The sequence below is a fragment of the Chelonia mydas genome, chromosome 24, assembly GCF_015237465.2.
Source record: "Chelonia mydas isolate rCheMyd1 chromosome 24, rCheMyd1.pri.v2, whole genome shotgun sequence".
In the NCBI taxonomy this organism is placed as follows: domain Eukaryota; kingdom Metazoa; phylum Chordata; order Testudines; family Cheloniidae; genus Chelonia; species Chelonia mydas.
The window spans coordinates 11,875,283-11,901,420 of NC_051264.2; the positions used below are offsets into that span (position 1 = coordinate 11,875,283).

Sequence of the window (26,138 nt, forward strand, 5' to 3'; positions counted from 1 at the left end):
CTGTAACCTAAGGGAGGCTCCTCAGTCTCCCAGCTGTTCCTGAAACCAGTGGAGTGTGAAGGGATTCTCCTCTGCAGACATAATCAGGGGGTGGAAAGGGATCAGGAGCCCCTAGGCTCTGAAAGGGGATGGCGATCACTGTTATTCCAGCAGCCTGTACACACCCCAGCTGGTGCTATACCCAGGGACTGAGCCAGCTCCTGCCCCACAGAGCTCACTCTAAAAGCCAGCATAGTTTCATGGATTATGGAGAAACAAATTCCAGCTTTTATGTCCAAAGTGCTGAATGAGAGAGAGCTGGGTGGGGTGGGGTTAGGACACAGAGGCAGGGAACTGGGGAAAGACATTCACAAAGGTCGGGTGAAGTGGGGGCAGCAGTGTCTCCGAGGACAGCTGTTGAGTTGCAGCGTTCACACACAGCTTCTAGGTCTGCCAGGGAATTTGCTGCATTGAGCTGCCATAGCTGGTGAAAGGGGAAGACAGCGGCAGGAAAGCAGCTCCTAGCAGAGGTTGTTTGTGGCCCATGGAGCTCCCCCAACAGTGGCCTACTGCCCTTGTGGAAGTCTTGTGGGGGCTCTGTCCCCAGCTGGCTACAGCAGGAAGCCTCGATGATTATGGGTAAGGACAGAGTTACTTCCCAGTAACTTGTGGAATCCTTGGGCTCACGTTCCCCTCACCCAGCACCCCAGATCTCCTTGGAGTGCCAACACTTTGCGCTGGCCAGGCCAAGAACAGGCCAGTGCTACAGTCACATGCAGGCAGCAGGCTCCATCCCAGCAAGCCATGAGTGGAGAAGTATCACGCCGCCTGTGAGATACAGTCAACAGCAACGGCAGAGTGAACCCATCTCCCACCAGAGAACAGGGATGAGATTCTACGTCCCCTGCTCGGAGCTTTGCCAGGTGAAACTAAAAAGACTGATCCGTTTCTGCCCTGGTTCAGAACCTCTGAGCCACAGAGAAACTCACAATAGACCTGGGAGTTTCACTCTGCTGCTGCTAAGGAAGCTAGAAGCAGGGCAGGGGCATTTCCAACCCAACAGTAGAGCTGAGGGCAGGCTGGCGCAGAGGAGACCTCCCTCCTCCCAGAAGCCATGAGACTGAGGGGATCTTTCCCAGGGAACCCCAGGATGGAAAAGATAGCAAGCAGTCCCCACTCCTGACAGAAGCAGAGCTAAGACAATGGCCTCCCTGCCAGACAGTCTGCTGTGGCAAGCACAGCATCCAGAGACCACAATGACAGGCTCTTAGAAGAGCCTCCTCAGGCACCAGGCAGGAGGTCCCTGAGGGAAGGAGAGGGAGAGCCCCTTTTGGATGATGGGGCAGACACACGCCCAGCAGGGACCAACTGGAAGAAAACTCAGCCTCTTTCCAGCCCCTGGGGCCACACTTAGCATCAGGGCGTTGCCCCCCAGCTGCACTCTCCACCATACTTCCCTGCCTCGTAGGCTTAGACCACTGGGCGAGTGGGTGTCAGGTAAATGGTTCAACCCCAGGAGAGGAGACAAAGGCCATGGAACCATAAAATGGCAGCACCTGCATGGGAGCAGCACAGCCTTAGCGAAGGGCCAGGGGAAATGTTTAGCAGCCTGAAGGGGAGTCATGGAGACAAGCTAGAGGGGCCCCGGCTGAGGGGATCACAGCTAGGAACCCCTTCAAGCCAGAACAAGGGTCACAGGCCAGGATTACAGGGTAGTAAGATCAGCCCAATGAGAAGAAATGTTCCTGCATGTGATGGAGATTCAGGGACTGAAACACAGGGACTGAGTCCCACACAGCAGCTGCAGCTTGCTGGATCATTCTGGGGCCCTTCTGCAGCTATGCCAGCAAACATAATCCGGTTAATCAGACCCCAGGCTCCAGTGCATAAGACAGGCTTCAGCAGGGTCAGGAAGAAACCCCTCACTCCATGGGTCAGTCCATAATGTTTATTATATTCAACTACCAGGGGCAGGAGATCACAGTGGCATTCTACACAGCTGCAGACAGGAAGCCTGCAGCCTCCAGAGAGAAAAGCAGACCACAAGGAATTCCTTTTTCAAAGTGATACCAGATCCTCAACATGGAAACTATGAAAGACACCACTCAAGATCCAGTAAATTCAAGGGAATGGCAGATGTACAGGACACACACGTGGATGGCAGCTTGGCCCAACCCGAAAGAAAATCAAGTTTACCTGCAAAGAGTTTTCCAACTGTCCAAGAAAGACGGACGATCCTTGTGGGAGAGTGAATACTCAGAAGATTCACAAGAACATTCTGCAAAGGAGAAGTGGACAACAGGACAGCATGAGGCCTACCTGTCCCACAAGCAAAGGAAAGCAGAAGACAGAAGATTCTGGAAGTGAAGTACTGGCTAGGTAAGTGGTGTAGGATGGAGAATTTTGGTTTTGTGGAACACTGGTCCACCTCTGTGGGGAAAGGGGGCTATACAGTTTGCATAGCTTCTACCTCAGTAGAAGAGGAACCAATCTCCATGGGGACAGGCTGGCTAGAGTGGTCCACAGATGGTTAAACTAATAGTCAAAAGAGAGGGGTATCAAAGAGGGAAGATATGAGCACTTGGCACAAAATCAGGATGTTGAGCACAAAATTAATCAAGGACCAAAGAACAGGAAAAGAAGAAACTCTTGAATGGCCTATATACCAGTTCTTGAATTGTCTATAGCCTAGGTAACAAACAAGAGGAATTGGAATCGCTCCTTTATGAGCATAAATTTGATCTAGTTGGTATTACTGAAACCTGGCAGGATAATTTGCACAATTGAAATGTTAAAATCAATGGTTATAAGCTATTTAGGAAGGATTGAGTGGGCAAAAGGGGAGGGGGAGTGGCACTCTATTTTAAATTGGCATTACCTTTTTGAGTCACTGACAATTCAGAAGAAAATGATCCTGAACACTTATGGATTAATGTCCTGACAGATAAAGCACAAAAAGTTGGTGTCTGTACAGACCACCACATCACAATAGGGATGACTCCCTCCTTAGGTGCCTATCCCTAATGTGCAGGGGGAAAAAGATTGTGTGATCATGGAGAACTTCCATTTGAGCGATGTGTGCCAGAGGTCTTATGCTGCCAGTACTAAAACATTCTTAGACGACAATTTCCTGACTCAAAAAGTGTTGCAGCCATCATAGAATCATAGAATATCAGGGTTGGAAGGGACCCCAGAAGGTCATCTAGTCCAACCCCCTGCTCGAAGCAGGACCAAGTCCCAGTTAAATCATCCCAGCCAGGGCTTTGTCAAGCCTGACCTTAAAAACTTCTAAGGAAGGAGATTCTACCACCTCCCTAGGTAACGCATTCCAGTGTTTCACCACCCTCTTAGTGAAAAAGTTTTTCCTAATATCCAACCTAAACCTCCCCCACTGCAACTTGAGACCACTACTCCTCATTCTGTCATCTACCACCACTGAGAACAGTCTAGAGCCATCCTCTTTGGATCCACCTTTCAGGTAGTTGAAAGCAGCTATCAAATCCCCCCTCATTCTTCTCTTCTGCAGACTAAACAATCCCAGCTCCCTCAGCCTCTCCTCATAAGTCATGTGCTCTAGACCCCTAATCATTTTTGTTGCCCTTCGCTGGACTCTCTCCAATTTATCCACATCCTTCTTGTAGTGTGGGGCCCAAAACTGGACACAGTACTCCAGATGAGGCCTCACCAGTGTCGAATAGAGGGGAACGATCACGTCCCTCGATCTGCTCGCTATGCCCCTACCTATACATCCCAAAATGCCATTGGCCTTCTTGGCATCATGGGGGAATTCTTCATTACACATTGTCCTAACAGATAAAGAGCATGGGCAGCATGTGACTCTTGCCCAAAGCTCCCTGGAAGTGGAGGCAGGGGCCCGCTGGTGCCCGGACTGTGGCCCCACCCCCGATTCCACCCCAAGGCCCTGCCCCCACTCAGCATTCTCCCCTGAAGTGCCCCCTGCCTGCTCCTCTCAGCCCCATCCCCCGAGGCAGAGAGGAGAGAGTGGCAGGTGGGGGGGGGGCAACACCTTGGGGGAAGAGGTGGAGGGGGGGCAGGAAGAGAAGCAGCATGGGAAAGACCACAGGGGGAAGAAGCCGAGCAGGGGCAGGGGGTGCCTTGGGAGAGGGGGAAGGCCATGGCCTGGTCACTGATGCCCACCCCCTTCTTGGGAGCTCCCAGCGGCAGGCCGGTGCGCCTCCAAAGGGAGGGTACACCACATTTGGCATTTCTTGTCCCGTTTGGGGAGGCACAGCCTCCCTGAGCCTCTTATACCCGCCACCCATGATAAAGAGGAAGTGATCACAGAATTAAAAATTAATGGTAGCTTAGGTCCTTGTGATCATGACTTGATCACACTTATAATGTGCAAGTAAAATAAAATCCAGAGAAGTAATGTCTATATATTTGGTGTTTTAATAGGGCCAATTTCTCAAAGCTGAAAACAATTATGAGCAAAATCAGCTAGGAGGAAGAATTGAGCAAGAAAAATTGGGAATCCCTTGAGAACACCTTACTAGATGCCCCAAAAGAAGGTGTTTTTAAAATATACTGGAAACAAAGAATCCTGACAATGGTAATGGTCTACTGCTAGATGGAAATAGTAGATCAATAATTATGCAGAAAAGGCAGATGTGTTCAATAAATATTTCTGTTCTGTATTTTTGGGGAAAACAGATAATATAGTCTCATCATATGGTGACAACCCTCTTCCCATCCCACTAATATCTCTGGAGGATATAAAACAGAAGCTACTAAAATTAGACATTTTTAAATCAGCAGGTCCAGATAACTTGCATCCAAGAGTTTTGAAGAGCTGGCTAAGGAGCTCACTAGACAGTTAATGTTGATTTTCATTAAGTTTTTGAGTATTGAGGAAGTTCCAGAAGAAGAAAGCTAATGTTTTGCCAATTTTTAAAACAGCATAACCTAGATGACTCAGGTAATTATAGGCCTGTTAGTCTGACATTGATCCCAAGATAATGGAGCAGCTGATATGAATCGGGTTAACAAAGAATTAAAAGGAGGGTAATTAATTAACACAAATGGAAAATAGATTGTGTCTAACTTGTGGTTTTTTGGTGAGATTACAAGTTTGGTTGATAAAGGTAATATTGTTGACAAAGTATACGTAGACTTCTATAAGACGTTTGACTTGGTACAGCAAGATACTTTGATTACAAAATTAGAATATAAAATTAACATGGCACACACTAAATGGATTAAAAACTGGCTTAGTGACAGATCTCAAAATGGAATTGTGAGTATCAAGCAGGTATGTTTCCAGTGGGGTCCCACAGGGATAGGTTCTTGGCCCTACACTAATTAACATCTATATCAGTGGTCTGAAAAAAACTCAAAATCACTGATAAAGTTTGCAGGTGACACAAATTGAGGGAGTGGTGAATAACGAAAAGTCACAGACAGAGCATGCTGGATTGCTTGGTAACAGGGTGCAAGCAAACAATGTGCATTTTAATACAGCTAAATGTAAGTGTATACATCTAGGAAGGCCGTACTTACACGAAGGGGACAACTCTACCCTGGGAAGCAGTGACTCTGGAAAAGATCTGGAGTCGTGGTGGATAATAAGCTGAACATGAGCTCCCCATGTGATGCTGTGGCCAAAAGGGCTAATGTGATTCTGGAATGTGTAAACAGGGGAATCTCAAGTAGAGATTTTACCTCTCCATTTGGTACTGGTGTGTCCAGTTATGGAGCCCACAATTCAAGGAGGATGTTGATAAATTGGAGAGGGTTCAGAGAAGAGTCAGGAGAAGGATTAAAGGATGGGAAAACCTGCCTGACTGAGACTCCAGCAGCTCAGCCTATTTAGCTAAACAAAGAAAAGGTTAAGGAGTGACTTGATCACAGGCTATGAATACCTACAGCAGGAACAAATATTTAATAGTGGAGTTTTCAATCTAGCAGGGAAGGTTATAACCAGTGATGAGCTGCCAAAATCTTAACAACCAGTTCCCTCCTCACCCCACGAGGGGGTCGTGGCCCACCCCCACCCCCTGGGACTCCTGCCCCATCCAACCCCCCACGTTCCTTGATCCCCCCCCCCCCCCGGGACCCCTGCCCCATCCATCCCCTGACTGTCCCCAGAACCGGGGCAGGAGGGTCTCGTGGGCCACCGTAGTGGGTGGCCACCCTGCCCCTAAGAGCCAGAGGGACCTGCCGGGGGCGAAGTGGGGAGTCCTGGCGGTGCTTACCTGGGGCAGCTCCCAGGAAGCATCGGGCAGGTCCCTCTGGCTCTTAGGGGCAGGGGAGCATAGCTGGAGGGGAGCAGCTGCTCCCCCCACTGAGCACATCTAAAAGTGGTGCCTTAGCCACAGGCTCCGTGGGTGCTCCAGGGCTGGAGCACCCATGGGGAAAGGCAGCTCCCCGCCCCGCACCCGGCCCCAGCTTACGTCCGCTCCGCCTCTGCCTCCTCCCCTGAACACGCCGCCCCACTCTGCTTCTCCGCGCCCCACCCTCCTGGCTTCCCGCGAATCAGCTGTTCACGCGGAAAGCCTGGGAGGGCTGAGAAGCAGGCAGCGGCTTCGCGATCAGGCCCAGGGAGGCGGAGGCAAGCTGGGGCGCGGAGTAGTTCCCCTGCGTGCCTCCCGGGTTACCTGCTGCAGCACAGGCGGCCCTCCTCGCGCCCCCCCCCCCACCTCAGCTCACCTCCGCTTCCCCTCCCTGGGCCTGAGTACGAAGCTGCCGCTTGTTTCTCAGCCCTCCCAGGCTTCCCACGTGAACAGCTAATTCATGGGAAGCCGGGGGGATGGAGAAGCAGAGCAGGGCGGCGCGTTCAGGGGAGGAGGCAGAGCGGAGGTGAGCTGGGGCCGGGCGGGGAACTGCCGGTGGGTGCTCTGCACCCACCAAATTTTCCCCATGGGTGCTCCAGCCCCGGAGCATCCACGGAGTCAGTGCCTAAGGCGCCACTTTCAGCTGGTTGTTAAATTTAGAAGCCTTTTTAGAACCAGTTGTTCCTCGCAGGACAACTGGTTCTAAAAGGGCTTCTAAATTTAACAACCAGCTCCAGCTCACCACTGGTTATAACAATCCAATGGTTGGGAGTCAAAGCTAGACATATTCATACTGGAAATACAGCATACTTTTTAAACCGCGAGAGTAATTAACCATTGGAACAATTCACCCAGGTTCATGGTGGATTGACTCTAATTGGGGCAGGATTGGGCGCTAGCCACTGAATCATAGAATATCAGGCTTGGAAGGGACCTCAGGAGGTCATCTAGTCCAACCCCCTGCTCAAAGCAGGACCAAGCCCCAATTAAATCATCCCAGCCAGGGCTTTGTCAAGCCTGACCTTAAAAACTTCTAAGGAAGGAGATTCCACCACCTCCCTAGGTAACGCATTCCAGTGTTTCACCACCCTCCTAGTGAAAAAGTTTTTCCTAATATCCAACCTAAACCTCCCCCACTGCAACTTGAGACCACTACTCCTCATTCTGTCATCTGCTACCACTGAGAACAGTCTAGATCCATCCTCTTTGGAACCCCCTTTCAGGCAGTTGAAAGCAGCTATCAAATCCCCCCTCACTCTTCTCTTCGGCAGACGAAACAATCCCAGTTCCCTCAGCCTCTCCTCATAAGTCATGTGTTCCAATCCCCTAATCATTTTTGTTGCCCTCTGCTGGACATTTTCCAATTTTTCCACATCCTTCTTGTAGTGTAGGGCCCAAAACTGGACACTGTACTCCAGATGAGGCCCCACCAATGTCGAATAGAGGGGAATGATCACATCCCTCGATCTGCTGGCAATGCCCCTACTAATACATCCCAAAATGCCACTGGCCTTCTTGGCAACAACGGCACACTGTTGTTGCAGGCTGTGTGTCAACATGAATCAGGTAATGGTTCTGAGTACATAGCACATGATATGTAACATAATATGGCTGCCACACAGACAACGTCTCTCCCCAGACCTTGCTGTCATAATCAGTCTGTAGATCATGGGAGCATCTTGAGGGCCCAACTGAGATCAGGTCTCTGTTGTGCTAGGTGCTGTACAAACACATGGTAAGAGGCAGTTCTTGTCCTGCAGAGCTTGCAGTCTAAAGACACAAAAGGAAGCAATGGTTCAGTAACTCACCCAAATTCACAGGGGAGTGACAGAACCTAGATCTCCTGCCTTCTTGCATAGGGGCCTCTAGAGGCCTATTCTACCGACAAGCTGCTCTGGGTATTTGGTCACTCTAGGTGTGTGAGCACACACTCCCAGACCAGGTTAGGACTGGATTATTTACTGTAACATGTTTCCATTAATTCCATAGAAGGCCACTGCGCTGAGACCATGAAGGCTGCAGAGTTGGCACGGAAGTGTCAGGAACTGCCCAAGGTAAGGTTGCACATGACCCCTTAACTCTGTCCCCCCCACAAATTATCATACAGCCTCTGACTACACCATTGCACAGTATCGCTCAGGTCATACAACAGAACAGCAGATCATTATATTCTCCTTAAACACACAAATGGAGCTGCTTGTCACATCCTTCATCAGCAGAAGGATCCAGTTTATCTTTATTGACACAGGTTTTTCTCCTATGGCAAGTTCTCTTCTCTCTACAGATTGTATGTTAATAATTCAGGCAGCAACCTGGACTATAAAGATAGTGTTCAACCCACAGCACAGCTTTCATGAGTTGCAAGTCTGGAGTGAGGCAGTTAACTTAGCTGGAGCTGGGAGTCTTGGAATTCAATTAGCTTTGGATCAGGCCCTTCTGAGGAGCTAGGCAAACAAACATACATGCTGTGCAAGCTTGGTTGACCTGTGGTTTCCCATGGGCACGGGGTACAGAGCCCCCTTCTCTTCATCAGGCCTTGTTTTCTGGTTCCACCCCAGGCAGTTTGTTCCAGAGCCCAGAAGTCTCGGAAGGCTGTAGCACCATTCGCTCTCCTGCTCAGATGCCCTGTTCTTGCTCACTCCCACCCACAGAAACTTCCCACTTCGGCATAGCCTCAAATTGAAGCAGTTCAGCCACAAAGGCAAAGTTTTCTGGAGGCGGCAGGTTTGGGTGAAGACCATTCTGCAGCTCCAGGGGCTCTGGGCCCTGGTTGTGCTAGGCCTCTCAGCCCAGCCCCTCCTCATCTTTTACCTCAGGTAAAAATCTTTCCCTCCCTCCATCCTGTTGCTTCTCCCTTTACTCTCCTTGCTCCTTACCTCCCAGGACAGACTGGGACCAGTGGTGTTGGCAGCAAGGGATCTGGAACAATTTGTATAGCGGGGGTGCTGAGAACCATTGAACCAAACTGTAAACCCTGTCTATGATGGAAACCACTTCAAGCACCCCAGTTCCAGCACCTATGGTTGGCAGCTGTAGGAGCCTCCTACAGAGCCAGGCCCAGGCCTCTCCCCTAGCTCCCATGCAGAGCCAGAGACCGCCTTTTCTCTGCCTCACAGACCAGGGAAGAGGAACTGCTGTGGGACCAGCGATCCTTCTCCCCCACCCCACCTCATGGAGAGCAGCTGGGGGATAGGTAGAGAAGTGCCCCAAGAGGGAGGGCAGCTGGGGGTGGTGGAGCACGCAGCACGTGGGGCAGAAGGGAAAGCACAGGCAGATGGAAGGTCAGCTTGGGCAGTGGAGGATTATCCAATGGCCCACAGCCCCAGAAAGATGGGTGCCCCGGCAGAAATCCACTGTGGGGCAGCGGAAGCCTGGAGCCCTGGCAGAAGCCGTGGGGCAGCCCGGGGAAGCCCCAGCACCCCAACCCTGGTCCCTGACAGAAGTGCCAGGTGGGAGAAGCCCCAGCACCCAGAAGCCACAGCGCCCCAACCCCGACTGCACCCTGGGACTGGAGGAGCTCTCACTCCCTGCTGTGACCCTGTTGCCGCGGTGGGAGGACAGAAGCTTTTCCAGTCTTGGGGCCATGGGGGCGGGGCAGGGCGGGCACGCCAGAAAGGAGCAAACGAGGAGTGGGGCCGCAGTGGCAGGGGTGGAATGGGTAGGACCGTGGGTGAAATGGGGGCAGGGCCGCAGGGGAAAGAGGCAAAACCAGGTAGGGCCATAGGTGCAACAGGGCAGAACGGGGTGGAGCCATGAGCGGGGCCACAGGTGGAAGGGGTGGGACAGGGCCATGGGTCCAGTGCAGGGGGCGCCCACAGTTGCTCTGGCCCAGGGCCCCAGGAGACCTTAATCTAGAGGTGGGCAAACTACGGCCCGCGGGCCACATCTGGGTGGAATCCCTGTTGGTCTCACTGTGCAGGGAAGGATTCCACAGGGGCTGCTGGATTTTGAGCATTTCTGAAAGTCTGCTCTGGTGATTTTGAAGATAACCTGGAAAATATGAATTGAGTAACCAATCCAGTGGTGTCTGCCTGAGTCTGCAGGCAGCTGGACACAATATTTCTGCAATATATAAGAACTGTCCCACTCATCTCAAAGGGGTATTCACTCTCATATTTAAATTGCCATCTTTGGCTGTTTTACTGTTATAGTGTTGCACCCATCAGCCTACGAGTACATTGCTCAATCTTTCACAGCTAATCATTTTAGCAGAAGCAGCCAGCTACTGTGTATATCTCACAATCTCAAACTGCCTCTCCAGTTGCCAAAAGCCCCGATCACCCTTTCTATGTTGCCAACTCCTCCCCATAGCTTCTTCCATGCCTGTGTGGACAAAACAGTTATGGCTCCTTCAGTACAAACATCTTAGGTAGCTCGAAAGCAGAAGACAAGGGAACAGCACAAAGTAATGACATTAATCTCAAGGCCAATAATACAGAGACCCATGCTGAGCAGATCACTCATTTCAAATGCAGGAAAGCAAAACTAATACACTAGAGCCACCTAGAACCCAGGGCCTTGCCGCACTAGAGCTCTAGAGCACAGAGCCTAGCTATGGATTTTCCAGCCTGCCACACTACAGTGCTCTAGAACCCAGGGCCTTGCCACATGATTTGGGCCCAGCTTTCACAATCACTTGGACCTTGGATATAACTGACGCTAGCACAAGAGTGATTGCAGGGTGCTGGGATGTGATGACATCCTCTCCCCAAATGGAACCCACCTCCCCCCGCCCCCATACTTGCACACTCATGTGCTGGGCCCTTGCCAGAGGATGCTGCATTCCAGGGGTTTGATCAAGTTATCAGCTGCCTATTGCACTTAAGCAGAGCTGAAGGACTGGAACATGGCTGGTCATTAGCAATCAATAGGCAATTAATAGGAGCCCTGAGGCAGGGTGTGCTGGAAAGGAGCGAGCCCAGGAGAATCTGCTGAGGAGGACGGGCCATGGGGCAGTCTTTAACCTGCCTTGGCAGGTTGTTTCTAGACAAGGGCGCAATTAGAGCCCCCCTCCCGCATGGACAGGTGTCACGGAGTGTGGGGGAGTCCGGGCCCTGCACCCCTCTTCCTGAGATTCACCGTGACTCTCAGCCAGCCAGTAAAATGGAAGGTTTATTGGACAATAGGAACACAGTCTAAAACAGAGCTTGTGGGTACCACCAAGACCCCTCAGTCAAGTCCTTCTGGGGGGCAGGGAGCTTAGACCCCAACCTTGGGGTTCCCTGCTTTCCACCACCCAGCACAAAACTGAAACCAAAAACCCTCCAGCAGGCTCTCTCCTCCAGCCTTTGTCCAGTTTCCCGGGCAGAGGTGTTACCTCCCCCATCCCCCTCCTGGCTCAGGTTACAGGTTCTCAGGTATCCCATCGCCAGTGAAACTCCCCTTCCACATTCCCAGGTCAACACCGCTCTCTACTTCGTCACAACAGGTCCCAGTCCCAGGGCCCTGTGATCATCACAGACACACACTGTACAAGGGGCTGGAAAGCAACCCCCTCCCCAGCCCATAACAGGACTTGGGGAAAGGAGTAGAGCCTTGGGCAATGGACTGTACTCCCCCCCCCCCCCCGCCCCATTTCCTCCCCTGCCCCCCACCCCGGTGCTGCCCCAAACACTCCGGGGGCCGGCTGTGCCCACACATTCCTGAGGTGCAATATGGGCGAGCTCAATGGCAGCAAGCAGGGAGGAGCAGCCACTCTGATGGCAGCAGCAGCTCCTGCCTGTGGCTCTGGCAGCCAGCCACACAGACACAGGCTGCTGCTGGCTGTGCTTCCCAGTGGTGTTTACACTTTCACACAGGGGTGGTGGCCAATTAGCTCAGCAAAATGCAGCAACATTGTAAGGAAATCTCAGTGCAGGGCATGGCCACTGTCTGTGCATCCAGCACTGCGTCCCCTCCCTGCACAACCCCTAGCAGGCGTGGAGGAAGCATGTCCCTCCTGGCACAGCCCTGGGCAAGCTTCTGTCCCTCTCCCTGCACAACCCCCAAGGGAGGGGAAAGGAGGCTGGTCCCAACTCTCTCTGTCTCAGGAATCTCATCCTCACCCCAGACCTCAACAGCCACAGAACCTTTCCAAGTCCCTCCAGGGCATGTATTTACAGACAGCAGAGTCCAGCCAGGAAGGGGCTGCACATCCCTGAAATGAGAGAGATTTGCAGGGAATGCTGGTAGCAAGAGTGTGCGATGCAGAGTCCTGCTCATCACCACCCTGTGGCACATGGAGCCGAGGGACGGACAGTAGCAGCTTGGGAGCCAGTGCTATTCCAAGCGCATGTCACCAGGGCAGAGTCTAAAGCAGAGGCATTCACAGTGAGCCCTGGACCAGCTGGACAGTGTGAGGAGAGCCCCCTGCTAGACTCAGGCAGGAGCATTCCAGATTGAGCTACATAGATACAAACCAAAGCATCCAGAGCCATTGAGGCAGAGACAGGGGCAGCGTTGGGGAGGATCCAGCCAAGCTTGGGTCTGTAAGGAAAAGGTGCATGGTCCAGCCACTCCCATGGCTCTGCTCTCCCACTGCAATTACTGAGCATCACCTGTATCCAGGAGGAAGGACAGGGCTGCAAGTATCTATGGGGAAGGATCGCAAGCAGCAGAGCGGGGTGCAGCTGTCCCTAGTATCTGTGCAGAAAGGGGAATCCCACGACAGGCAGTGGGGCACACAGGGCTCTCCTGCCCCTTCCATGTCCTGCTCTCTGCATTTGATGGGCCACGTGTTACCAGCTAGCTTTGGGACTGCTGGAGAGACTCTGCTGCAGTCTCTGTGGGGACAAGTCCATGCAGGAATCACTACAGCCAGGCCCCCATGGGCCAGCAGCATGAGTGTATAGTAGACCATGAGCAATGAGACACCTACCAAACACGGCACCAGGGACCAGACTTTCAGATGCTCTGCACAGACAGACATCTAAACTAGCAGTGTCATTTTTGTGTGGGGTGCAGAGCTCTTCTGAAAGACTGGCCCCACACGCCCCGGAGCATAGCTCAGGAACATGGAACAGTTATTCTCATTTATCAGCAGATCAGAAGATTGGACTGAGAAGCCCTTGTCCCACACTGATTTACACCAGTAGAACCCTATTGAAATCCACAGTTCTTTCTGATTTACCCCAGCATATGTACGAAGAGAATCATGCCCACCCCTCTGCGTTACTTACATAGTAACAGTCGTACAAACACTGTGCACAACAAAAGGAGCTTTTACACAGTAAGACACTAGGGTGCCCCTGCTGCTGCAGCATTTCTGATTTCTTGCTTGGGCTGTTAAAAGTCTGTTAACATGCAGCCAACTGGTGAGGTGGCACTGCTCCGACAGCCCGCAGGTCTCCTCTCCTGAGGTTGTGGCTTTTACGCACTTGCCTTTTCCATGGATGTTTCTCGGCTTGGTGGTCTGACACGTCTCCGGGGCGTGAGGGCCAGAATAGCCTCTGGGCAGCAGGACAGGGTCTGAGCCCCTTTGAAGGCTGTGGGATCTCTGCACGGTGATGCCAGAGTTTCTACTTCGGGGCCAATCTCTGATGTGCTTGTTGCCAATGAAGCAGGTGATTTGGTTGGATAGTCTCTGGTGTCTCGGGCCATTCTGCCCCTCAGAGTGGGGTCCTAGGGCTGCTCTTTGCTTTACAGGGATCTGTGTGTGTTCAGTGAAATTGTCATGTAGAACACTATCAGTCAATGCCGTTCAAAGAAAAATGGAAAAATAAGAATTATTTTTCCCCTGCAAGCTACAAGAACATATAAATGAGAAACCCTAGAAATAAGGGCTGGAAATCCCTCGGAGCCCGCACCCTCTCCTCTGCTCAGGGCATGTTTCCTAGTGATTTGTCACAGCTAAATCCTTTAGAAGTCCCATGAAAAGGGGCAGGAGCCCCATTACCTGGAGACTGTCTCCTGCAGGCTCATCCAACAGGGCACAAATCTTAGAAAGTTTGTAGACCTGGCACCAAACAGCCAAATCTCCTACTGGCTCCCAGGCTAATGGGAGAAGGAGAAAATTTCAGAACAAAAAATAACCCTGGCCATGGAGAGTCATTCACAGTGAATCCCGGCCACTGGAGAGCAGCGGGTTCCAATAATGAGAGTCGCCATCTAGCAGGTGTGGCAAAATCAGGTTAACCTGAAGGAGAGTTCTCTCCAGCAGCTCTGAGTGGTGCCTTGGACCATTCAATCCTGTGCATGGAGCAGTCCCTGTCAGAGGAGAGGGTCAGAGCCCAGCATGGAGCACTACAGTGTGACTGGGAGGACTGCAAACAGTATGCAAAGCTGCCAAGTCTAGGAGAGGTGAAGAGCAGAGCCCACCAGGGACAGCTCTATGCAAATAGTCATTACTGCGCTTAGAGAGACAACATGTAGGAGGGAATATCTGGACTAACTTCTGTTGGGGAGAGAGACAAGCTGTCGAACAACACAGAGCTCTTCTTCAGACAGTCATCTTTACTGTGCTTGTTGTTCAGCTACTTTGCTGAAATACCAGAGAATGGAGAAGTTCCTAAGGCCAGGCTAATGCCAAAAGATGGGTGACACAGATCACCACAGTTTGGGTGCCATGAGCACAGCTCCATTAGCAGCTGAATGGGCAAATACCCTTTTATATGAATAGATAGGGGCCTGACATCTCAGCTGCTGGCAGTTTCCACCCATCTGTCTGAGGACTTGGCAGGGCAGCAGTATATGGATTTATAGACTCTGCTACCAGAAGGGCTACCAATGCCATTTCTTTAACAAGAAACTTCAGCTTAGAAAGCGATGGCTATAATGAGAGAGTTGGGAAGAACTTAGAGCTGTCAGGAGCCTATGTCATGGAGTGGCCCTACACTGAAGTCAGAAAGAGTGCTCTTTCCTGTGAAAGGAGGTCTCTCCAGGGGTATGATGGGCCTACGGGAGACGGCACTGGGTCCATGGTGCATGGGAATCCCACAGCATTATTGTTTCTGGAGATGATCAGGTTTTTAGTTTGCACCCAGCTTTTACCCTCAAAAACCAGAGTAAGGGACAATACGGACTTGACATGCAGACATGAAAACACACGGAGAGCAGAAGCAATAGCAAATTCCATTTCAAGAGTTAAGGCCCAAGCCAGTCAACAAGAGTTTTGTCACTGACAACAAAGGGGACAGGTCCATCCCATGAATGTTCAGCAAGCTAACAGCTGGCACAAGAGACCAAAGCATTCATGGTGTGACAAGTCCTGACCCCTGGGTATATACTCAGACAGCTAGCCCAAGCCACTACCCATGCTGTCATGACCACATCACTATTTTTTGGCACTAGGTTCAAGGAGAGCTAGCAAGTATACATCTACCTGAGCAAGGAATCACACCTCCCAGCTGCTGTGTAGACGTATGCAGAATGGCACCACTGTCATTTCAAACCAATTCTATTAAGCTGGTGTCCAGCCTCATCAGCAAGGGCACTCTCAATTTAGTTTAAACCTGGCTTCTAGTGGTTCCTTAGCAAGTTAAGCTAAACGGATAAGCCAGGTTTAAATGGAATTAATAATGTCCACACAGGGCTTGGCATCAGTTTAATTAACTGGTTTGGAAAGCAATCTCATAAGCAGAATGAAAGGGTGTTGGCTGGAGAAGGATCCATCACGCTGAAAGGGGACACTGCCCAAAGAGAGGAGCAAGGGGAGAATGGGGAGGCATTGACACCTGGGTGGGCAGCAGCCAGAGTTCACTCCTCTCTCTGGTGAGTATAACTGTCCAGCCTCTCACTTTGGCCTCTGCTTCTGCTACGCACCAAGGCCCCGTGCAGTTGGGTTGCGCTCATCAGCTGGTCACACTGGAAAAGCGAGGAGGATTTCAGGGAACAAGCTCAGGAGTTCACAGGGTGGCTGAGGATTGCTGAACAGTCACAACTGCGATGCCTCTCATTCAACTGGACAGATGCTGACTTTCTGCTCCAGGACACAGCTATTGCCCCCTCTCCTCAAGCAAGTCTTTGGCCATTTGTAATACTTTGCAAATCCCTGCAAAGAGGACTCCGAGGGCCCAGAAGTGATGCTCTGCAGCGAACAGTTCACAGAGTGATGGACTTGCCACAAGCAACTTTGCCTTCATGTTTTACAATCACAGCACAAGACACGGCAGTAACAGAATAATGCACCCACCGAGAACGTCACCATGCCACAGCGAACGCCATTGTGCTGCCGCCACAGAGGCCAGCGCCGCGCTGCTGCAGAAGCAAGATGTCTGGGGTCCCACTGAGCTTCCGGAGTTCAGGCCACTGAACTCAGAATAGTCTCCCTTGTGTATTCAGTCACCGTCCTGTCATAAAAAGCAGTTGCTCAGTGCACACTAGCCGACCTGATCTCAGACAAGGAGTGAGCTGGCGTGGCTGGTTTTATACACGGGTCCCAGTGCCTCTCACCCTGGGAGGCCATGTTGCTGACAGAGCTACATTTTGTGCCTCAGCGTCCCCATCCCTTGTTACTCTATTATTACTATTTGTGTTACCATAGTACACAGGAACCCAGGTGCAAGGCACTGTACGAACACAGAACAGAAAGGTCTCTATGTCTGGTTCCTCTCCCTTGTTACCTGTGGTCTCAAACTCCACTGCATGCCCTTCAGGACAAGCAGTGCCTGTATCTCCTTACACGTTTGTGCAGCACCAAGCATCCATGGGGCCCCAATCCTAACCAGGGCTTCTTGGAACTCCTAAAATATTAATAAATCATTGATAGAGGCAGGAGCTGGAGTGAGTGCCCAGAGCTCTTTGAAACATGGGATGGGGAGAAGCAGCAGCCATCTCTCCTGCTCCCCCTCCCAGCAGGAGAGACAGGACAGAGGGGAGCAGAGAAATGGTTCTGCATTCCAAACACAGGGATGGTCATGTTGGAACAGAGCCCATCCAGGTGAGGGTGGGTCATGTCCACCTTTAGCCTCTTGCCAGTTTGGGTCTTCCTGGGGAGCAACTGAGATGTGCAGAGGATCACCAGAAAGCGAGTCCTACATCCCAGTGTCATTGTGTGACTCCCTCTCCACCTCACTAGGACTCTTGGTTTGTGGACTCCTAACTCAGGGCACAGAAATTAGCAATGGACCAACTGGTTCTAGTTTTGCTGACCAAAATGAGTCAGAAAAGGAACCAATTATCATCTCAAGAGAACCCTGCTGAGATTTGCTCAGATGGATCAGTTCTTCCATCAAGAGCATTGCCACAGTAGTGAGAACTGGTTCCTTTCTCAAGCCCTTGTGCCAAAGGACCTCTCTCCACTCCTGTGTGTATGTAGAAGGAGGGGGGCCAGAGACAGTAATCCTTGCAATGGGTGCAATTCTTTAAGCAGGAGGTGTGAGTGAGATCCACTGAGCTAAGACTGCCCTGGACAGAGAGGTGGGTTCTGTGGGGAAGGGAGAAGCAGCACTGCTTTGGAGAAGGAGGCCGTCTGAAGGAGAGAGGAGACTGTAGCTGGTGACCAGGAATTGCTCAGAGATGCAGAAAGAGCCCTGGCCAGCGGTGGAGCTAAGAGCTGTTTGCCTTCATCTCGGTGGAGAGTGATAAAACGAGGGCAGACACACATTCCACGTGGGCCAGCGTGAGAGGAGTAACTTTCCTACTCAGGCTGCACAGACATGGGCACCAAGGCTGAGGGACAGGAAGGGAGTTGCCTTTCCCATGCATTCTGTGTCTAGACAGCAGCCAGGCATTCTCTCTCCTCACACCTTCTGACTGGAAGGAGACTGGAAAGGCACAAGGGCCAGGCAGGGACTCATTAGTCATTGCTGGCAATTGCAGCTCTCCAGCTTGTCTCGTTTCTTCCTCCAGCTCGTTGCAGACGTGCCCTCCACGTTCCCCAGCACAGCCTCTGAGTCAGTAACGCAGGTAATTCCCAAACCTGAGGATAGTCAGAGTGGAAGCAAAGTTTCAGCCCTGCCTTTGCAGCGCCAGCACTTCCCCTCACTGTCTGAGTACATGGCTGGGAGACTCTGTGTACCCTGATCTCTGTTATTGTTTTCAATCCAGTGTGTCTCATTGATCCTAATGCCTTTTGCCAGATAGCTGAGTTGTTGGTTTCAGCAATCCTGGTTCGCTGCTTGCTCTGCCTGACATTTAATAGACAGCTTCCCTGTTCTGTTGCACTTGTTATTCTCCGAGTCTAATAATGCAAAAAAGCAACCACAGCTGCATTGCCTCTTGGCTAGGCTTCCTGCAACAGAAAGGCCCATTCCCCCTCAGTGAGCCAATCTGAAGCTATCTGAGTGGTTTTAATTTTGTTTCAAGAGATTCACAAAGATTGCACTTTACTTTCCTCCTCCTTTCTCATGCCTATGGTGGAATCAGTTGCCACAACTGGGTTGCCACAACTTCCCCAGCCAACTTCCCCAGTGTGACATGGGCACAGGCTGGCAGTGAAACAAGGTTTGTAGCATATGCTAAACCTTAATGATAGCCCGGAAGTCAGGAGTTGCTTTAGCACAAGTATGTGGATGTGCCTCTATCCAAGCCACAGCAGTATTTGCAAAGGGCACAATGTACATCCTAACACGACTGCAATGGTTTCTCCAGCTCAAGGACAAGGAGCTCGCAGTCTGGCAAGAAGGGGCTAAGAAATGACTATAGGGCTGAGAGACTACACTAAGCACCCCCACCCCTGTGAGAACTGCCGCACAGCCTCACTATGGTACAAATGTGTCCTACTGAAGAAAAATAGCTATTGCAAGGATCTCGCGGTCATTTCCGTAGGACAGTTACAGTGCATCAGGTCCACTCAGTACCTGCCTGCCAAAAGCACACAGCTAGACCATGGACTGAGGCAGCAGATGATGGCAAACCCATCTGATCAGAGTATTACTGAGCATGCCGCTACAGATTTGCTTAGGTGGGGCTCAAGGGCTTATACTAACATTAATGAACGCAACCTCCCAGTGAGACAGGTAATTATTATCATCTTCGTTTCAGAGGTGGAGAAATTAAAAGGCAGAGAGGCTGCTGACTAGACCAAGGTCACTCAATACACCTGTGGCACAGCCAATAGAGCCCAGAGCTCCTGACTCCCAGGGCTGCACTCTAATCATTAGACACTGCTCCCTCCCAGAAGCACGAATATCCATTTCAGCATCCTGTGAGGGGATGGTCTCATTCCCTGGGTGTTCACTGGAAACACATGGCACTCACCTAGGACAGGGAAATCTCCTCCCAGCACAGTGCTTCTGCTCAGCATGAAGTGCTCCTAGGGGAAGCCTGGGAATTCGCATGAGGGTCAGGTACTTGGTGAATCTACCTGTCTCTAAAACAATGGACTTTAGGGCACACAGCTAGGAGAGTGTAGGAGGAAGGGCATGGGGGAGAACATTTTCTACTGTGCTGAGAAAGGAAGGATGGCCCAGTGGTTGGAGAACTAGCCTGGGACTTGGGAGTTCTCATTTCAAGTCCCTGCTTGGTCACAGACTGCCTGTGACACCTTGGCCCCTTTTACTGTCAGTCTGCCATCTGGGATAACAGCACCCAGAGCTACTAAAGATTGTAAGGTGCTACAATAACAGGTGATATACAGGTACCTTCGGTAGATGAGGTCCCCAGCAGGCCAGAGTCCAAAGCTTTGGAGCTTTAGTGTTCAGGGGGTTCCCCATGTAGCTAGTGTACACTATTTTCAGATAAATAAAAGGTTTTGCTCCTGAACTCACTCACTTTCTCTTTTTTACTGGTGGGGTTCTTGTAGGCACAGAATCATCCTCTCCCCCACCTCGCACGCTCCCAGCCCAAAGACACCAAAATCTGCACAGCACATCAGCTGTGCAAGTGCACACACACAAAGCTACTACGGTGAAGTACCAAGACTTTTCCCAGAGTCCAACAGTTCTGCTCCCTGGGCAACAGAACCCTTTGTGGAACCCCACCTCCCGTCTCTCGTTACAATGTTTGAGGTGCTGTGGGATACAATGTAGCCACTTCCCAAGGGGAGGAGACAGGTGGGGAATTTTATACTTGCAGCACCTTAACTCTCCCCTCTGAGGAGGTACCACGTTCCTCAGTCACACCGCCAGAAGGGCTCTATTGGCGAGAGCTGTGCCAGGGACATATTCAGAGGTTGAGGGGTGCATGGGAGCGGGGTTTTAGGACAATCGGTGGCAAAGGACATTTTCCTCGGCCCACATGTCATTGACCGGTGAACAGCACAACATTACAGAATGTCTTCCTGAGGGGGCAGTATTTCTCAGCCAATGCTTTCCTGCATTCATAGTGGGAGTAGACAGTGCTCCAGGTTGGCGCTCACAGATTTTTTGGTTTTATGTTTTTCAGCCAGCATCACCCTTGCTGATATCTCAGCAAAGGGCCAGAGAACAAAGGAAACACTGACACTTCTTCCTGGGGGAACCTTGCCAGATCTTTTTCTATGCTGTACCCTGCCTGGGGGCTACACAGAGAACTTCAACCCACCACTCTCAACCAATACCACATGCATTTTTGTGAGTACTTGGGATTCACTCAGAAGTGTCTCCATGCACATTGACACCCAGTCAATTCACTGAACATAATCAGGCTTAAAAAGCACTGAGGGTGATTAGCCATTGGGACACTTTACCAAGGGTTGAGGGTTTTTTTGTTTTGTTTTTAAAGACCTGCTCTAGGAATTATTTTGGGAATGTTCTGTGGCCTGTGCTATACAGGAGGTCAGACTAGATGATCACAATAGTCTCTCCTGGCCTTGGAATCTATGGTATTCAGTGGTATTTAGCATGGCCTTTTTAACAGTCAAGAATGACACGGTGCCAGCCATACCCAGGTGACTCCTCTTTGGGACTTCATGACAGTCCCATGCTCATAATCACTAAGACCATCACCACCTAGAATGCATGGAGACTGCCTGCCTTTGGGGCTTTTGAATGGGTGTGGTCACATGACACCCTGCATCCAGTAACAGTCTTATCCTCTAGTGTGGGGTGGGGAAGAGGATAGAAACTCTCCTGCTGTGAAGGGCTAGCAGAGCTTCTCCTGTAGCTCAAAGGGCAGAGCAGCTCCTACTTTGGGATCCAAGCACCTCCACTTCATGCCCTAACCAGGACATTTCCTGGTTCCAGTTTCTCATCCTCCCCACACGCTGCAATACTTCATTCATTGTACCAGCCTTTGGTTCCACGCTATTTTACCCCAGTAAGCATGCACCACGAAACCAGGCAATGAGGAAGTGTAAGGAGAGCAGTCCCACGCCCCTCCATCATTAGCACCTGCAATACACACTGAGGAAAAGCTCATTCAAGACCTAACTGGGTAAAATACATGGCCACAGTTGCAGAGATGGTCTGAGAAGCCTGCCTGTACTGAACATGGCATTTCTAGATGTGTGGGGGGAGGGGGATGGATGAATGGTCCTCTAATTAGCATGTGAGTACACACAATGCTCTTCTACCTCACACCTCTAATTCTCCTCATGCTCTAATTCCACCACAAGTTGCTGGGCTAGATGCAGGAATTACTGGGAGAAATCTCCAGCCTCTGTTACGTAGGAGGTTAGAATAGCTAGTAAGAGTCCTTTCTGGTTTTCAAATCTGTGAAACCCTTGTCTTAGCACTGCTGGTCCCTCACCGCCCACCTCAGAATTACTTCCTGCTTCTGATGAGTCTCAGTACATGTACAGCACCACATAGGTGCATATATAATACTTTAAAGACAAATATAAAGAGAGGGTGCAACTGACATGACATCAGTGCATGGTCATTTCAGACCCCAAGCCCCAAGCCTGGCTACTGAGGTTCAGCCAGCATTTCATTTTGCAGCAAAATAGTTACGAAAAGCAATGCATTGCCTTTACAAATCCTTATCAAAATTATGTTTGCTTTGTGGTACTTCATTAAAGGTTGTTTTGGCATGCATCGCTCTGCCTATTGTTGTTATACATAATGGGTAAACACCCTTTGTCTCAAGGGTTATGGGGCTACAGAGCTACTCCATGCTTTCTGCATAATAAACAATCTGTATACAGAGTGTCAGGGGGATTTGAGAGATACTTGAACAATAGGACACATACAAATATGAACAGGTTTCTCTGGGAGGAACTGGTGGAATTGGTCTGTCTTCTCCAAACCCTGCTGCAGCCTTCTGCTATCTTCCAAGCACTTTAAACCCATCTAATTGCAGCACTGTATGTTCTAGCTTAATGGGAGAGGCAGATGGACTAACAGAGACACAAACGGAAAGCTGGCTAGGAAGATAAATAGGCAGAGAAGGGAAGACAGGCAGCAAGCCTGATAATGTTAAATAAACCTCTCCAAAGTGCTCCTGGAACTAAAAGCCAATCTCAGCCTCAACTCTAGCACTGAAGCCCTGCCTCAAAATGCAGCATGCCACAGCCCTGGCAGGACTGTGGTCACCTTTGGCACCTGGCTAAATTAACTGCAAGAGCACAGGCCTGCTGAGATGGTGACACGGCCAATTTGGGTGCAGTGACTGAGGCCCCCGGCTCCCTATTCTGCACCCAACCCCCCACCCCCAGCATGGTCACCCAGTGGGAGCCATAGAGAGACACATCATGGGGAGACTCCTGATCCTTGTGGCAGGAGGGGCAGGGATGCCAGCCTCTCTCGAACATTCCAGGGATGGGGGGGGGGGGGGTGGAGCCAGCCATCCCTGTTCGCTGAAAAGGTGGCAAATGGACAGCCTCGGAGGGAGGGGGTGACCTTGATACCAGTTGCCCCAGGCTGGAGGGCCCCAGGGGAGACCCGGGGTGGCCCCTCCAGCTCCCCAGCCCAGAGCCGCGCGGCCAGCTCCGCTAGCTCCATCCCCCCCCCCGCCCCTGGCAGGGGCCCTGCCCCTCCCTTTCTCACCGCGCCCAGCTGCGCCGCAGGCCGCAGAGCCGCTGGCTGGACGCACCGAGCCGCCGCTACACGGCTGTGCCCGGGGGACCCTCCCCAGGGGCGATGGCCCGGCCAGTCCGGCCCCCCCTTTCGTGACAGCGACTGCAGCCAGCGCCGAGCAGGGCTAGGAGCCGAGCCAGTCTCCAGGACGAGGACGGGATTCCGGAGCCGAACCCGGCACCGAGCCCGAAGAGGGGTGGGCAGGCGGCGGGCTGCGGCTAGGACACCTGCCGCCCTGGGAGCCTGGTTGACCGACATAGCGGCACCGCCCGCCAGCGGCAAGCAGCGCCCAGCGACCCCCTCCCGCCGTGCCCTGGCTCCCAGCCCCCGCGCTGAGCGCCGCAGAACGGGGGACCCTCGCCTGCACCTGGATACACCCTAGGGGCGCGGCGCCCCCAGCCCCAGAGGGCTGGAGGCTGAGCTCGGCCGAACCGAGGTAGCGCTGGGGGGCGGGCAGGCGAGACGCGCCACCCCAGCTGCCAGGTGCCCGACAGGAGAAGGCGGCCCCCGGCCCCTCTCCCAGCCGCTCGGGCTGCGGCGCTGTCCGCGGTCCGCTCCCTGGGCTGCAGATGCTGCGCCCGGGCTCCGCGAAACGGCGTTTGCGGACAGAGAGCGTCTGGACCCCCCGCCCCGACCCCAGGCGGGCACCCCGCGGCGCCCCACTCACCGTCGTGCGAGAGGGTCCCGCTGCCCGCCTCCAGGCAGCCGAGGAGCAGCAGCAGGGTCAGCGCCGGCGGCAGCATGGTGGCTCTAGGGCTGCGGGGATCCTCCACGGCTCAGCCCCGCGGGAAGCGAGCGTCCGGCCCGCGCCCACAGCCACGCGCGACAGCGACGATACCTGCTATTGACTGAAGCCAGGGCGGCTGCTGCAGCAGGGGATTAAATAGAGCACGCGGAACGGACCATTAGGGCTGCGAGCGTAGGGGGACGGGAGAATCTTTCCGAACGTTTCCCCCCTCCGCCCTCTTGAAACACGCTCGCTCGGCTCCCCCCCTCACGCATTGCCCCCCCCTTGCAGGAGACTTGGTGCGGTCCGCATGCTCCGGTCCCCGCGGAGCGCGCTGCTGCTGCTCGCAGGGCGGGGGCTGGAGCGGCCGCAGGGGGCCCGTGAGCTGGGCCGGGGCTGCGAACCAGCCGCGCCGGGCTCGGACGGTGCAATGCAGCCTTTGGGCGCGGGCGGGTCACTGGCACCTGCCGCCACTGCCTCTGGCGGCTGCTCGGAGGCAGCGGGACCAGCCCTCCCGCGGCGGGCGCACACGCACAGCCCACGTCCCTACAGACCGTGGGAGGCTGCGTCTCCCCGACGCTTTGTATCACGGCTGGGAAAACACTGCAGACGGCAGCCGCCAGCGCCAAGCCAAAACAAGCTACACCCGCTTCCAGAACACACCCAGCCGCGCCTCCGAGATCCGAGCCACCGCGGCGTGATTGTCCCTGCCCCAGGCTCGGGCTAGCCCGGGGTGGCCGGATGGTTTAAGTCATGGTGGGAAAGGGACGTGATTAAACCCATTTCCCCACTCGGGCTGTCACTGATGTCTGGGGAGCTGGGGTCTGTGTGAGGCAGACTGTATCAGTGGTTTATTGGTGAGGAGGGGTCTCGGTAGAGCAGACTGTATCATCCGTGTATTGGTGAGGAGGGGGTCTGTGTGGGCCAGGCAGTATCAGAGGCCTATTGATGAGCCGGGGTTTCTGTGGGGCAGGCTGTATCATTGGTGTACTGGTGAGGAAGGGTCTCGGTGGGGCACGCTGTGTCAGTGGTTTATTGATGAGGAGGGGACTCTGTGGAGCAGGCTGTATCATACGTGTATTGGTGAGGAGGGGTCTCTGTGGGGCAGGCTGTATCAGCACTGGTATTGGTGAGGACACTCCTTGTGGGTCAGGTTTTATCTGTGGTGTATTGGAGAGAAGGTGTCTCGTTGGGGCAGTCTGTATCACTGACAGTATCTCTGCAGACAGGGTCCATAGCAACTGTCCTGTAATCAGGATCCTTTCTTAAGAAGCTAGTTCTTTGTAAAAAGGGGGTGCTGCTGTGTAAATACAGCTTCAGTGGAGTAGTTATTGTGGGAGAAGTGGGTGTCCCATAGCCCTGAGGGGGCCAGTGGAACCATCTTTCATCCTCCCTTCCACTTTTTTTATCCCTGGAAATGCCCCTGACTTGCACAGGTGTCCCTGTCCTTTCTGTACTACACTAATTGGGACTGGCTAATGATTGCTGGCTGGTCCTGGTTGAGAAGCAGCTGAAGATGTGCAGAGTAATAGCATTAGGGGGGGCTGGGGCATTTCCCACATGGATACTGTGGGAGACATGGGCAATGTGTAGAAAGGAGATGGAGAGTGCTGGTAGCTCTGCTCCTGAAGCCCCATTGTTGACAGCCCAGTTCTCTCCATTTTTTCAGGCAGCTCCAACCACTTTGGCACAGGAGTGAGTGAGGCTGGAATAAGACTCGGTCCTTCTTGGGCCCAAAACAACCAGTCTGTTTGGGATGTCAGCACCATGAAGAACCGAATGAAACACTGGTGTGTGTAGCTGCCAAGTGCATTTCCATCAGCTGTAGGGGAACAAATGTAACTGAGCATGATCAACTGAGGTAGCATAGCCCTGAAGGCCTGGGACATGAATGGGGATTGTTGTGAATTGGGACATCTCTGTGAGGCAAGATCTGTCTGGGCCAAGGGGTCTCTGTGAGGCAAGGTGTTTCTGGGGTTGGGGTATCTTTGTAAGGCTGATTTCAGAGTAGCAGCCGTGTTAGTCTGTATCCGCAAAAAGAAAAAGAGGACTTGTGGCACCTTAGAGACTAACAAATTTATTTGAGCATAAGCTTTCGTGAGCTACAGCTCACTTCATGGGATGCATGTTAGTCTCTAAGGTGCCACAAGTCCTCCTTTTCTTTCTATAAGGCTGGTTCTCTGGGGATCAGGCTGTTTCTGTGAGCATGGTCTCTGGGGGTTGGGGCCTTTGTGGGATAGGGCACTTCCAGGAGTCAGGATCATTCTGTGGGTCAGGGTTTCTATTTGATGGGGTGTCTCTGTGAGGTGGGGGTCTGTGAGTCGGGGCATCTCCAGGTGGTGGGCT

The 26,138-nt window shown here is 52.4% G+C and overlaps 1 protein-coding gene across 4 annotated transcripts in view; it reads right to left on the minus strand.

Annotated features, from left to right (window-relative positions):
- Window positions 1-24,308, minus strand: part of CADM3 (cell adhesion molecule 3) — a 138,701-nt gene extending 114,393 nt beyond the window's left edge. The window contains exon 1 of one of the 4 annotated variants that reach the window (XM_043534912.1): window positions 23,733-24,308. In XM_043534912.1, the coding sequence (XP_043390847.1) occupies window positions 23,733-23,808 (76 nt within the window). In that variant the 5' untranslated portion in view covers window positions 23,809-24,308. The remainder of the gene's footprint in view (window positions 1-23,732) is intronic. The other 3 variants (XM_037882730.2, XM_043534911.1, XM_037882731.2) reach the window with 3 other exon arrangements.
- Window positions 24,309-26,138: the final 1,830 nt, after the last annotated feature.